We start from the raw sequence: 12,244 nt of genomic DNA on the forward strand, positions 1-12,244 counted from the left end.
ACCACACAGATACACGTTTGATCCATGTATATATCAGCTCATCTACAAAATCAACATATTTATGCACAAACATGCACAAAATTACATATGCATGGATCCCACCACTAGGCGGCGAAAGCGGGTAAGAATAGTGGCGCATCATCATCATCATCATCATCCGTCACTGCCGCACCTGCGCGGCTTGTAAAACCAGAGAGGAGAGAAGAGGCGTAAAGTCAGATTGGGTTGATTTTATAAGGAGGTCTGGAAACGGTCCACAGAGGCTTATCAAAACTCAGATCCTCTTTTTATTGCTACTATTCCAGGCTAAATACTGGCTCAGAATTTGCGCTCAGCCGGTGAACAGTAGGCGACCCAGAGCGCTTCAACCAGCTGGACAAACAATAACAATCCCTTTGCTGTCACATCATGAACCCTGAATAGTAAGTCGTGAGAACTATAAACATTTATGACCGCCTCATAATTTCCTTTAACCTTTCGTTGGCAGGTCAACCAAAATTCATATGCAGTTGCTGATCAATTTATATAATAATTAAATAGCAAATAGTATTGTGTTACGCTTGTTACGTAAAGCAGTTGTCATGGTTGCAGACTGCACAATAGTTGCTCTGTAAAAAAAAAAAACGTATGTATGATAGATATATTTGTATATTATGTATTTAACTTTATTTTTTTAATTATTATTATTATTAAATAATTATAAATAGAACTATATAATATTTAATATTAGTATTATATGAGTTAGAGAATATATTTGATATATAAAATGAAGATCTCAGAACTGTTTTAAAACTATTTGTTTTTGCATACTTCCACAGTGACTACTTATTCAAGCTTCTTCTGATTGGAGATTCTGGAGTTGGAAAATCTTGCATTCTATTGCGTTTTGCAGTAAGTGTTTTTTTTTTGTTTGTTTTTTTTTGCAACAGCATCTTTTGGATATGAATGATCTCTGACCGTGTGTGGTTAAAATATGATTGATTTTTCTTTTCCAGGATGACACCTACACAGAGAGTTTCATCAGCACAATCGGAGTGGATTTCAAGATCCGAACTATTGAGTTGGATGGGAAAACTATTAAACTGCAGATAGTGAGTTTGTAGACTTTAGAATTCAACTTAAGTGTGTCATTTAATGGGATACTTCAGCTAAATGAGTCATGTCCATGTTTACAGTGGGACACTGCTGGACAGGAGAGATTCCGCACGATTACGTCCAGCTACTACAGAGGAGCTCATGGGATCATTGTTGTGTACGATGTTACGGATCAGGTTTGTGAGACTCCTTTCTAACAAAATCACATCTGTACTTGAAACATTTATGGCTACTGTTTAAAAGGAAGTTTTACCTCTCAAATGTAATCGAAACGGTACACATTCTTAAAAGTTTAATGCTGGTGTCTTTTCAGGAATCCTACAACAACGTGAAACAGTGGCTGAAAGAAATCGATCGCTATGCAAGTGAGAATGTCAACAAACTACTTGTAGGAAACAAGTGTGACCTCACTCCAAAAAAAGTTGTGGACTACACTACAGCTAAGGTTGGTTGGCAGGGAACTAATGAACTTCCTTTTTAAACTAGTTAAAGGAATAATTCACTCAAAAATGCAAATTTGCTGAAAATGAACTCCCCCTCAGGCCATCCAAGATGTAGATGAGTTTGTTTCTACACTGGAACAGATTTGGAGAAGTTTAACATTATATCACTTGCTGACCAGTGGATCCTCTGCAGTGAATGGGTGCCGTAAGAATGAGAGTCCAAACAGCCACAAATAATCCACAAGTAATCCACAAGGACTCCAGTCCATCCATTCATTTCTTTTGAAGTGAAACTCCCTTCAAGATGTTTTAACTTTTAAATTGTTGCTTCTGGCAAAATACTAGTCCATAATCCATAATAATGCTTCCTTCAGTGAAAATGTTGTCTTGTTGGATAACTTGTGGATTATTGTGATGTTTTTATCAAACTCTCATTTTGACGGCACCCATTCACTGCAGAGGATCCATTGGTGAGGTAAGCTATGTCATTTCTACACCAAACACTTTATAGTTATACTTTAACTGAAAACACAAAGATTGGTTTTCTTTCTCCCACACATTTTTTCAGGAGTTCGCTGACTCTCTTGGCATCCCTTTCCTTGAGACGAGTGCCAAAAATGCCACGAACGTGGAGCAGGCCTTCATGACCATGGCAGAGGAGATAAAGAAGCGCATGAGACCAGGGACTTCGGGCGGTTCAGAGAAACCTGATCTTAAAATTGAAAGCACCCCGGTGCAGCAGTCAGGCAGCGGGTGCTGTTAGATCACTGTCGTATGTTCTCAGGGAGAGTGATGAGCAGGACTGGACACTGATGAGTACTGTGTAGAGGTGGCCACTGTGGAAATTAATGACAGACTGTCTCCTACATGGTGCTCAATAAAGTTTGAACTCATTACTGTTGTTTAACAAAGAAACATTCATGGCTCTTCCCATATTTTCGTTGTGTTTGAAAATAAGATTAAAGCACAGGCACACACTGATTCAGGTACTTGCCTGAAAAATGAAGGTGAAAATGGTCCAGATCACTGGTTAACTGAAAGCTGTTAACTTTCACAAGTGACCCAATCATATGACAATTCCTAAACAATGAACTGGGATTCGCAACTCGCTAAAGCGGTGCCGTTTCTTGTTCATGCTTTCAAGAAGATCAGGTGGTTGAGTGGTCATTGCTGGGATCAGCATGGTAAAGCAGGGACTCTCCAACATTCTCATATGGAGTTTTACTGTGGTTCTGTGAAAATAAACTTGTTTTGTGTGTATTCATTTGCTTCTACTTTAATTTTTGTTTGTGTTTATTATCCCATATAAAGGGAGCTTAGAAGGGTAGTTTATTGCTACTAGAATGGATGTCACATGTTGCTCCAAACCTGCAGAACGCAAAATATTTTGAAGATGTTTTCATCTCAAGTCAATGGGATCATCATCATTTGATCTCATTGTATGAACAGAAACATTTTTGAAAATATCTGCTTTTGTGTTCCACAGAAGAAAGTCAACCATACAGGTTTGTAACGACGTAAGTAAATGATAATAGCTTTTTCTTTTTTTTTTTGAGTGAACAGTGTATTTTAGAGGCTTTAATTATTATTGAGAAAACACGGCTGGGGACTGCTAGCTAGCTTTTATTATTATTTATTGAGTATGGTGTGTTAAGAACGCAATAACCATCCATTTATTTTTTATTTTGTTGCTCTTTTAAAAAAAATAAAAAAATCGTTTAAATTAAAATACTAATGTAATTTTTGTAGTAATTTAAATATAATTGCAAATATATATATATATATATATATATATATATATATATATATAATTATATAGAAATAAATTGAATATGATTTAAACAAATGTTATTTACTGCTCAGTCATTTAAAACTAATCGATTATTTAAAAGTAAACTTAAACTGCTGGTTTGGGTCAAAATGGTCCCTGCCCCAACACACACACACACATTGTTGATCATTCCTACAGCCATGTAAACATCCATTCTTATTTAAATGATTGCACTGAACTGATTGTGATATTTTATGTAAAAATGGTCTGAAGAACAATTTACTCAACGTTTCGAATATCTCCAATTCACACCTTGCGATCGCGATTCAAGCCACTCCCACAGCAGTTCACTACTAAAAGCCATGATGATCAATACGACCATTCTACATTAGAACAAATCAACAGAGACAACAGTGCGTATTACAAGAATGGAAAGTGGGTGCAGGAGTGATCCAGAACCACGAAGAAGGAAAAATAAAGATACTGAAGAGCCAGGTTGGTGTCCATTCTTGATATTCTCTAAACTTCTTACATTAAGTTAGCAAAGCTTAAGTGGTCATAATAAAAGCAAAGATGTACCATAATAAATACACAATGTATGGAACTTGAGAATGGCAGAGATTTCATAAAAGCCTTCCACTTTATTTAATTTCATACTTGAATTCATTTTTAGACAATTGACAAATGATGTGCTCATTTTTTGATAACAGAACAAAAGTCTTCCAGTTGCTCACAGCCTGAAAACAACAAAACACGAGCCCCAAAAAATGTTCCCCTGTCCTCAGTGTGGAAAGAACTTTACACAAAAAGGAAACCTTGGGATTCACTTTAGGATTCACTCTGGAGAGAAGCCTTTCGAATGTCATCTGTGTGGCAAGAGTTTCTCAGATCCAAGAAATCTCAGAGATCACCGGCTCTCTCACTCTGGAGAAAGAGTGTTTGACTGTGATCAGTGCGGCAAAATATTTATGTTTGCAGCACACCTGAAGAGACACATGAGAATCCATACAAATGATAAGCCATACTTGTGCTCCATTTGTGGACAGAGTTATTCACGCATGGACCATTTTAAAGAGCACCAGAAATTACATGCCAATGTGCGAGCACATGTGTGCGCTGAGTGTGGGAGTTCCTTTAATTTAGCCAGCCACTTGAAAGACCACCAAAAACTTCACACTGGAGAGAAACCTTACAAGTGTTCACACTGCGGAAAGAGTTTCTCGCAGTCAGGATCTATGAAAAAACATGAGAGAATTCATACAGCAGTGAAGCCATACATTTGCCCTTCATGTGGGAGAGCCTTCTGTCAGTCAAGTGCCCTGCTGAATCATGTAAAAAAAACATTGCCCAAAGTTGTCACAGTGAGAAAAATAAATAATGCAAAAAAAAAAAACAGTTTCATTAAAGTGGATCGTACAATGAATGTAGTGATGAAGTTTGTGGATTCTTTGTTTTTTTGTTTATTTGTTTTTTTGGGTAGCAAGAACACTCGTTCAGTATGATTGACATGAGCAACCTTGTTAATCTATGTATCACTGTTAAATAAAATACTATCTTGATCTGTTCGTGTTTTGCCATTTTATTTTTTCTTCCAGGAAAAAATATTTCTGTTGAGGTAGGGTAGGCCTTAAGTTTAGGATTTTAGGAGGGTGAAAATGTTTCTTTTAGCGGACTTAAGTGCTTCCTGGAACACATATAATAGATCACTGTCCACAAAATGTATGATTAGCGACTGAATTCACTCATTACCATGGGCAGATCAATGAGAAACTGTTAGTACAGTAAAAGACTATGCTCTTTCTTTATGTGGTGGTATAGTGTCCTAAACAAAACAATAGTAGATCCCCTTATTCCCCTAATAGACTTAATTTCCCCCAAAACACCATAGTAAAAAACAACGTGTAATGGAATGGAATAACAATGTATGATTTACAATTCAAAATGCAACTAGGCTATATGCAATGACTATTAAAATAACTTCAAAAACATCATTATTATTTAGTTTATGCAACCGAAAGCAGCAGCAGATGGCATTAACTCATGGCAATGATGAGAATGAATCACGTGGACCACTAACAGACTTGGCGTTGGCGCCGCACAGAAATAATTAAAACCTAGAGAGGAGATGAGACGCTTCTAGTATGAAGCCCATTTAATTTATGAATCAGCAGAGACCAAATGTGAATTCATCAGTTTAACCCTTGTCGCGGACATTAAATTGTTATTTTATTCAATATAAGTCATATATGAATTAATGACGACCAGTAACTGCCTCGTAATTTAGAATATAATTTAAATATCTTTATCCAAATGTTTTAGGTGTAAAGCATGTTTTGGTTTTCATTTTTATTTGTTTTGAATTTTTTATATTTATTAAAAGCAAATACATCGCTACTATAAAGCATTCAAGTTTATTCATGTGTTGTTGGGGATACATTTACTACATTTCCTAGTGTCAACTGAAAAAACGGCATTTTGGGCTGTAGTGCGCCCTCTTTTGGCGAGTAAAAGTGCGGCGCTTCTACAGGCATGAAGCTTCTTCCAGGTTGTTGCTGATTTCACTGGTGGGCACTGTTTGAAGAACATTATCCCAGCTGCGCTGCTGCTGCCGTCATACTCTCAGCTTTTTATGTAACTTAATCCCCCCAAATATTGATGCTTTCAGTCTGTTTTGATCGAGAAAGAAGCTTCTGAAACGAAGGACAGTGTCTCGGTATGTTGCTGTATGTAGTTTGGTGTCCGGCCAGTTACTGGAGTAGCTAAGTTAGCTAACGTTAGCAAGTCAGAATAGGGACGTCAGCTGTATTTCTTTTTTTCTTTTAATTCACTACTTTTTTGATAATATTACCGTATTTTAATAAAGTATAGTAAACAAGGTGATGTTTAGGGTACAAATAGCGAAAGCAAACTGTAAAACATACAATACTTCAGGAACTTAAAAGTTGCTGCGTTAGCCTTCAGTATTTATTCAAACTTGTTTATGCTTATGACGGATAATTTTGCTTTGAAAACTACTATCCAACTGATGAGTTTTTCTTCAGTTTATGCTTAGTTTGTACAGAATATACCAATAACAATTAGCAGAAGTCTCTTAAATAAAAATGCTTTGTGTTTCCTACTCAGTACTTGTGTTTGTTTCTGGATTAGATGGAGGGAGATGATGGCGACTTCCCCCTTGATCCATCAGAGCACTCTCATTCCCAGCGAGGAAGTGTGGCTTCCTCAGTCACCAGAGGTCGGTTCTCTGTTCCTCTCTGGATCTGATGTCACTGGACTGGAGGTCGTGATCTGATCATTGTTGACCTCACATGATCATTTGTCCCTCTTGTGTTTCTCCAGCTCAGGATTTGTTGGTGTACTTGGCGAGCGACAGTGCGGTGCACTTGACTTTGGAGGGTCTCGGCTGTATGAATGCGCAGGAGCTCGGCCGCAATGTCCGAGAAGCCCTCAACATTCCCAACTCTGCCGTAGATGTGTTCGCTTTCTGGTTCTGCTCTCCTTTGCTTGGTAATGATCGTTCTTTTGTGCTCTGGTCAGATGTCAGACTGATACAGAATCTATGAGCTTTTTGTAATTAGGTTATGAAGAAGGGCAAGCACAATGATGGCATTTACAATCTCTGTGGCTGAATTGCAAGTGAAGCATTAGGAGGGTACATCAGGAAGTCCTGAGGGCATCAGTGCCACCTGCTGGCATTTGTGGATTATTTGATGTCTTTTTAAACAAGGGCAGCTTTTTACTTATTAAGGTCTGGAATGCACTACATGACTTTTATAATCGGTACAGATTTTAAAACACTAGGCATCATATACTTGCCAATTCTGTAATAGCTACAAAGAAAAACTGTGCATCGCATACTTAACAACTGAGGATCACACGCTACCAGATTTCAAATGGATCCAAACACAAACTCGCACAGAAACATGCAGCTCATTTCTATGAGACGCCTGACAAATGAAAGCAATATGCAAAAAGAAAAAACTGTAATCTGTCAACTCTTACTGCCCAAAATCTGCAGACTGGCACCGACTTTCGGCTACTACTATCAGCTCATCCAGACTGAAAATCGGGGCAAAATTCTGGTCAAAAGTTGTGTGTTCTGTTCCAACCTTTAGTTAGACATACAGTCTTATTGATTAACAGAGGAAATCCGCCCTAGCGTTTTATCATCATATTTTTTTATGGAGTCCTTCTTATTGTTTCCCACCTTTAGTCTCATTTTGTTGTGATATGTTTGAACAGACCTGCAGTTGAAACCGAAACATTTGCCCTACAAGCTGTGTCGTCAGTGGCAGGACCTGCTGTACCGCTTTACTGAGGCCCCCGCAGAAGACATTTCTCAAGGTATGCTTGTGTTTAATTTTTTACATTTGAAAGTTTAGGTGTTTATCAATAACACATTTCTGTATTTTTCAGATGAGCCGTGTCTTCTGTTCAAAAGAAATGTTTTTTATTCCAGGTCAAAAGAACTTCAGGTATTGAAAGTTTTTTTTTTTGTTGGGAAAAATGAAGATTCTCTTATTTACTCACCCTCATGTATTTCCAAACTTATGTATGACTTTATTTCCTTTCGGAGGCCAGTGGGGCCCAACACAGTCAACTGCACAACAAATGAAGATATTTTGAAGAATTTTTCAGTGTCTTTTGTCCATATAATTAAAGTTAATAGGGTTCAATACAGTGTTGGACCCCAGTGACTTTCATTATATGGACACTGAGAAATTCTTCAAAATACCTTTTTTTTTATTTTACTTTAGAAAGTAAGTCATACAGGTTTGGAACAACATGAGGTGATGACACATTTAGGTGAACTATCCCTTTAAGCCCAGTGCACACTTTGCGTTTTTCTTTGTCTACTAAGAGGTTTGCTTGTCAGATTAATATGCAATATGACCCCAGAGAGATCTTGCACAAAAGCCAAGGCACATGCACAGTGTCAAATGCCTTGCATGTCAGACTGTGCAACACTGTATCAAAGACTTTGGACCTGATTGAGTATTTGTGTCTGGAGTTATTAGACTGGCCAGTGGAGGTCATGGACTGCTTATCATTAAGAGTGATCATAACATAAAACGTCCCAAAGAGATTTATGTGACATATCAATCATATAGACAAGCAAAATCTTTTACAATTCCCGATGTTTACCTCAGACGTCCAGTGTGCACCAGGCTTTACCATAAACTGCCATTACCCTGTAAGACTGTGGTTTTCAAGCGTTTTGACTTGAAGACCCATGTAGGCTAAGATATCTTTAGCAATTATGGCAAAGCTGATTTTTTAATTTATTAACAGAAATGTAATTAATGATATATTAAATGAATGCATTTTAAAATTCATTTTGTGATTCCATGATGTGAATTTATGTTGTGTAACATCTTTATTTTGTAATGTCAGATTGAAGATGAAGGAGTGTTGAGGCTACTTTATGACGAGGCCAAGATGAATATCTTGGAGGGTCATTACCCCTGTGACCCTGAAGACTGGCTGAGATTGGGAGCTTTGTCCTGTGCCATTGAGCTGGGGACTGGGCTTGATGACCAGGCTCTAACAGCAGCAATCAGGTGACCTTCTCTGCTCCTACATCAGGGATCAGATGGTTAATGTAAAGTTGAGGTTTCACTTCCCTTTTTGTCCATTTTTTTTTATTTTCAATGTTTGGTTACACTTTATTTTGAGGTATTGACACAAATAAGTTCAGCGTAATGTTAATTAACAACATGTAGAATTAGGGTTTGGTTTAGGGTTATTTGCTTTAATTATGCATAATTTACTGCATTTACATTTATGCATTTACTAGATGCTTTTATCCAAAGCAACTTACAAAAGGGGAACAAAACTTTACAAATTTAATTATTAGCTTTTCATCAGCCTCCCAGTTTGGGAATCCTGTCCTAGAATTAATTAGTTGACTATTACAGTATAATTTGTTATTGACTAATTTGCTGTAATTTAATTTCAGTTTCTACCTGTAATATTATTCCAGAGAGAAGAAGCTGTCCTCATTCTTACCGGCCCACGCTGCATTAGGAGGAGGAGGTTTTCTATCCACACTGAGGGGGAGAGGAGGGAGGAATGCAGAGATGGAGCAAAATCTTATAAAGGAGTATCGTTCAGTCTGCTCCTCTGCTGCCACTGGCTCCAGTCAGGAGCCCATCGCTCTGCTGCGCCAGTACCTCAGGAGCTGCCACACTCTACCTTACTATGGGTACTATTACTGCAAGTGGAAAGTTGTTCGAATATGAAGTGTCTGAGCCTTACATGTGTGTATTTTTGCAGATGTGCTTTCTTCATGGGTGAGATAGACAAGCCAGCACAGGGCCTCCTTCACAGAGGTGGCCATAAGGCTGTGAGTGTGGGCATCAGTCTGGAAGGAGTATATGTCATGGATGTGAAAGAGAAGCATGTCCTCCTGGGTCTCAAGTTCAGTGAGCTTTCCTGGGATCACAGTTACCCAGAGACAGAGGGAGACACACACATCCTCTGGCTGGAGTTTGATGGGGAGGAGGCTGGTGTGCCTGTCAATAAATTATTAAAGATTTATTCAAAACAGGTGAGCACACAATGACTTATGTTGTTGTGTTTGACAGTGTAAGCAAGCATATATTAAAAATGTATTAGAGCAATAAAATATTAAAATGCAATAAAATTATAATTTTTGCATTTTAATATTATCAAATTAATTAATTTTCATAAATATATTTTATCAAACAAATTAATATTTTCATTCAAGGATACATTAAATTGGTCAAAAGAGACCTAAAATATTTATAATGTAACAAAAGTTTCAAATAAATGCTGTTCATCTTTTTATTTATCAAGGAATCCTCAAAAAATGTATCATAGTTTCCACAAAAATATTAAGCAGAACAACTATTTTCAACATAAGATATTTTTCTTGAGAAATGCTTAATAAGAAATGTTTATTGAGCAACAAATCAGCATTTTAGAATGATTTCTGAAGGATTGGGTGACACTGAAGACTGGAGTAATGATGCTGGTTCAGCTTTGCCATCACAGGAATAAATTGCATTTATATAGAAAAGAGTTGTTGTAAATGTAATAATTTTTCACAATATTACTGTTTTTACTATATTTTTGATTACTGACCCCAAACTTTAGAACGGTTTTATGTATGAATTATGTATGCATGTATAAATTTTCATGATATACTTATGTATTACATATTTACTCTATGTATATACACTTGTATTACATATGCATAACAGTACACTTTTTGTCCTCTAGGCTGAGCTAATGAGTGGTCTTATTGAGTTTTGTGTGGAGTTACACTCTGTTGGCGAGTCAGCAGCCACTGGTACTGACGGTGAGGTCACACCTTCCCAAGAACCTACGGGTCGGGAAACCAATGCGAAAACCCGAGAGCGACGGCAGGGGAAACTGCGCAGACAGAGCAGCGTGGTTTGTAGCCGAGTCCATTCACTCAACACCATCAGCTATGTTGATGACGGTAAGAGACTAAAATTGCATTGGTGCGATGGATGCACTTGGTGTTCAGTTGTTCTGCCCATTAACTTTTATCATCAACAATAGAGAAATAATAAACTGGGACAAAGCTCATTTTAATTTACCTGCATTGTTTCAGGCAAAGAGATTAAACGTCTGAAGCCCAAAAGAGCTGCTTCTTTCTTCACGCGACAGGCGCAGCCTCCCACTTACTCGGCTGTTCAGGTGACTGAAAGTTTGGAGCAAGGGTGAGCCCCGGCTTCAACACTGCCCTCTTCTGCCTGGTGACCAAAACTACATCTATTTAGATCCTCAGAGAGACCGTGCAAAACCATCTGAATGGACAGATCGGACCAAGATCACAAACTGAAGAGCTAAACCAGTATTTGTAGATAATTTGTGCGTTATGACTCTGTTGGCCGTTAAAAATGAATGTGAAATTTGCTTCAATAATGCTGTTCTGTTAAACTAACTTAAATATATTTTGGTGCAAGTGCAGGACTATGAGACACGATCCGAAAGCTCTGTTTAGGTCACTCTTCTGAATGTAGATTCTACTATGCAACCTTCAAACCAAACTACATCCCAGTGGCTATAAATCAAGAGTACAGTAGTCCAGCACTTTAATCCATGCCACTAATACTGCTAAAACTAGACCTGCTGCACCAAAGCAAACAGTCAGTGCCTCTAGTAGACGACTGCTCCTATACACAAAACCAGGGCTGCAGTCTGTGGAAAAGCATTGCAAAGACAGCATAGACTGAGATTCTGACATTCTACTTGTGTACTGAATGTGTGCATTGTTTTTGCTATCTGTTTACTGCAGGGCTTGTTTGCATATACAGACTTCTGCTTTGTAACAAGATGGTTGTGTTCAAATTTTTTTTTTTTTGTGTTCAGTTGTGACCAAACCTAAACCATGGCTGTGATTTATCATTAATCATGAGTGCTGTTCATTATAGTAGTGGTCCCACTACCTTGTTGCTCTGGAGAATCATGTCTTTCTTATGGTGTGCATGTAATGCACTGCTGAAAACAATCCAGGTCATATGTGAGCATAATCTGCATTTGTAAAGCATAGAGAACTTTAATACATCAAATCACAAAATTGTGTAGGTGCTCGGTGATCAATCGGTGATGTTGTATGTCTGCTATTTCTATTTCTATTTAGTGATGCTTTTACAACGTATGAAACCCAAAGCATTGTATTGTATTGTATAGGGCTGCACGATAAAGCGCATGCGATATTTAACGCGCATCTTATCAGTAAAGCCGGTTCTGTAATCAGCGGTAAATCTCCATCACCTGCGGGCTTTCACATTGAGCAGCATTAACTACACAGAGCCGTTGTTCACTGACGAGCTGTACAAAAAATCGCGCGAATATGAAGGGTTTTGCGCAGCTCATCAGTGAACAACGGCTCTGTGTAGTTAATGCTGCTCAATGTGAAAGCCCGCAGGTGATGGAGATT

General features: G+C 37.9%; 3 protein-coding genes and 1 long non-coding RNA gene across 4 annotated transcripts; 3 read left to right on the forward strand and 1 right to left on the reverse strand.

Moving 5' to 3' along the window:
* The first annotated feature begins 148 nt into the window (after positions 1-148).
* On the forward strand, positions 149-2,895 carry LOC107701162 (ras-related protein Rab-1A-like). Its single transcript, XM_016503128.1, has 6 exons — positions 149-422; positions 819-891; positions 996-1,091; positions 1,176-1,271; positions 1,409-1,540; positions 2,107-2,895. The coding sequence occupies exons 1-6, from the start codon at positions 409-411 to the stop codon at positions 2,299-2,301; spliced, it is 606 nt and encodes a 201-aa protein (XP_016358614.1). The 5' UTR covers positions 149-408; the 3' UTR covers positions 2,302-2,895.
* Positions 2,896-4,076: 1,181 nt separating this feature from the next.
* LOC107701098 (zinc finger protein 436) lies at positions 4,077-5,634 on the forward strand. Its single transcript, XM_016503025.1, has 2 exons — positions 4,077-4,670; positions 5,629-5,634. The coding sequence occupies exons 1-2, from the start codon at positions 4,077-4,079 to the stop codon at positions 5,632-5,634; spliced, it is 600 nt and encodes a 199-aa protein (XP_016358511.1).
* A 197-nt stretch (positions 5,635-5,831) lies between these two features.
* LOC107701160 (putative FERM domain-containing protein FRMD8P1) lies at positions 5,832-11,991 on the forward strand. The gene is made up of 10 exons (XM_016503123.1): positions 5,832-6,022; positions 6,457-6,544; positions 6,649-6,816; positions 7,552-7,653; positions 7,726-7,784; positions 8,704-8,870; positions 9,293-9,514; positions 9,586-9,859; positions 10,555-10,777; positions 10,913-11,991. Exons 2-10 carry the CDS (start codon positions 6,457-6,459, stop codon positions 11,023-11,025), a joined length of 1,416 nt encoding a protein of 471 aa, XP_016358609.1. The 5' UTR covers positions 5,832-6,022; the 3' UTR covers positions 11,026-11,991.
* On the reverse strand, positions 8,820-9,666 carry LOC107701169 (uncharacterized). Its single transcript, XR_001635613.1, has 3 exons — positions 9,568-9,666; positions 9,276-9,359; positions 8,820-8,886 (listed from the first exon to the last, which is right to left on the reverse strand). It is a non-coding gene; the product is annotated as an uncharacterized LOC107701169 (long non-coding RNA).
* Positions 11,992-12,244: the final 253 nt, after the last annotated feature.

Source organism: Sinocyclocheilus anshuiensis, unplaced genomic scaffold (genome assembly GCF_001515605.1).
Source record: "Sinocyclocheilus anshuiensis isolate Anshui unplaced genomic scaffold, SAMN03320099.WGS_v1.1 scaffold907, whole genome shotgun sequence".
NCBI classification, from domain to species: domain Eukaryota; kingdom Metazoa; phylum Chordata; class Actinopteri; order Cypriniformes; family Cyprinidae; genus Sinocyclocheilus; species Sinocyclocheilus anshuiensis.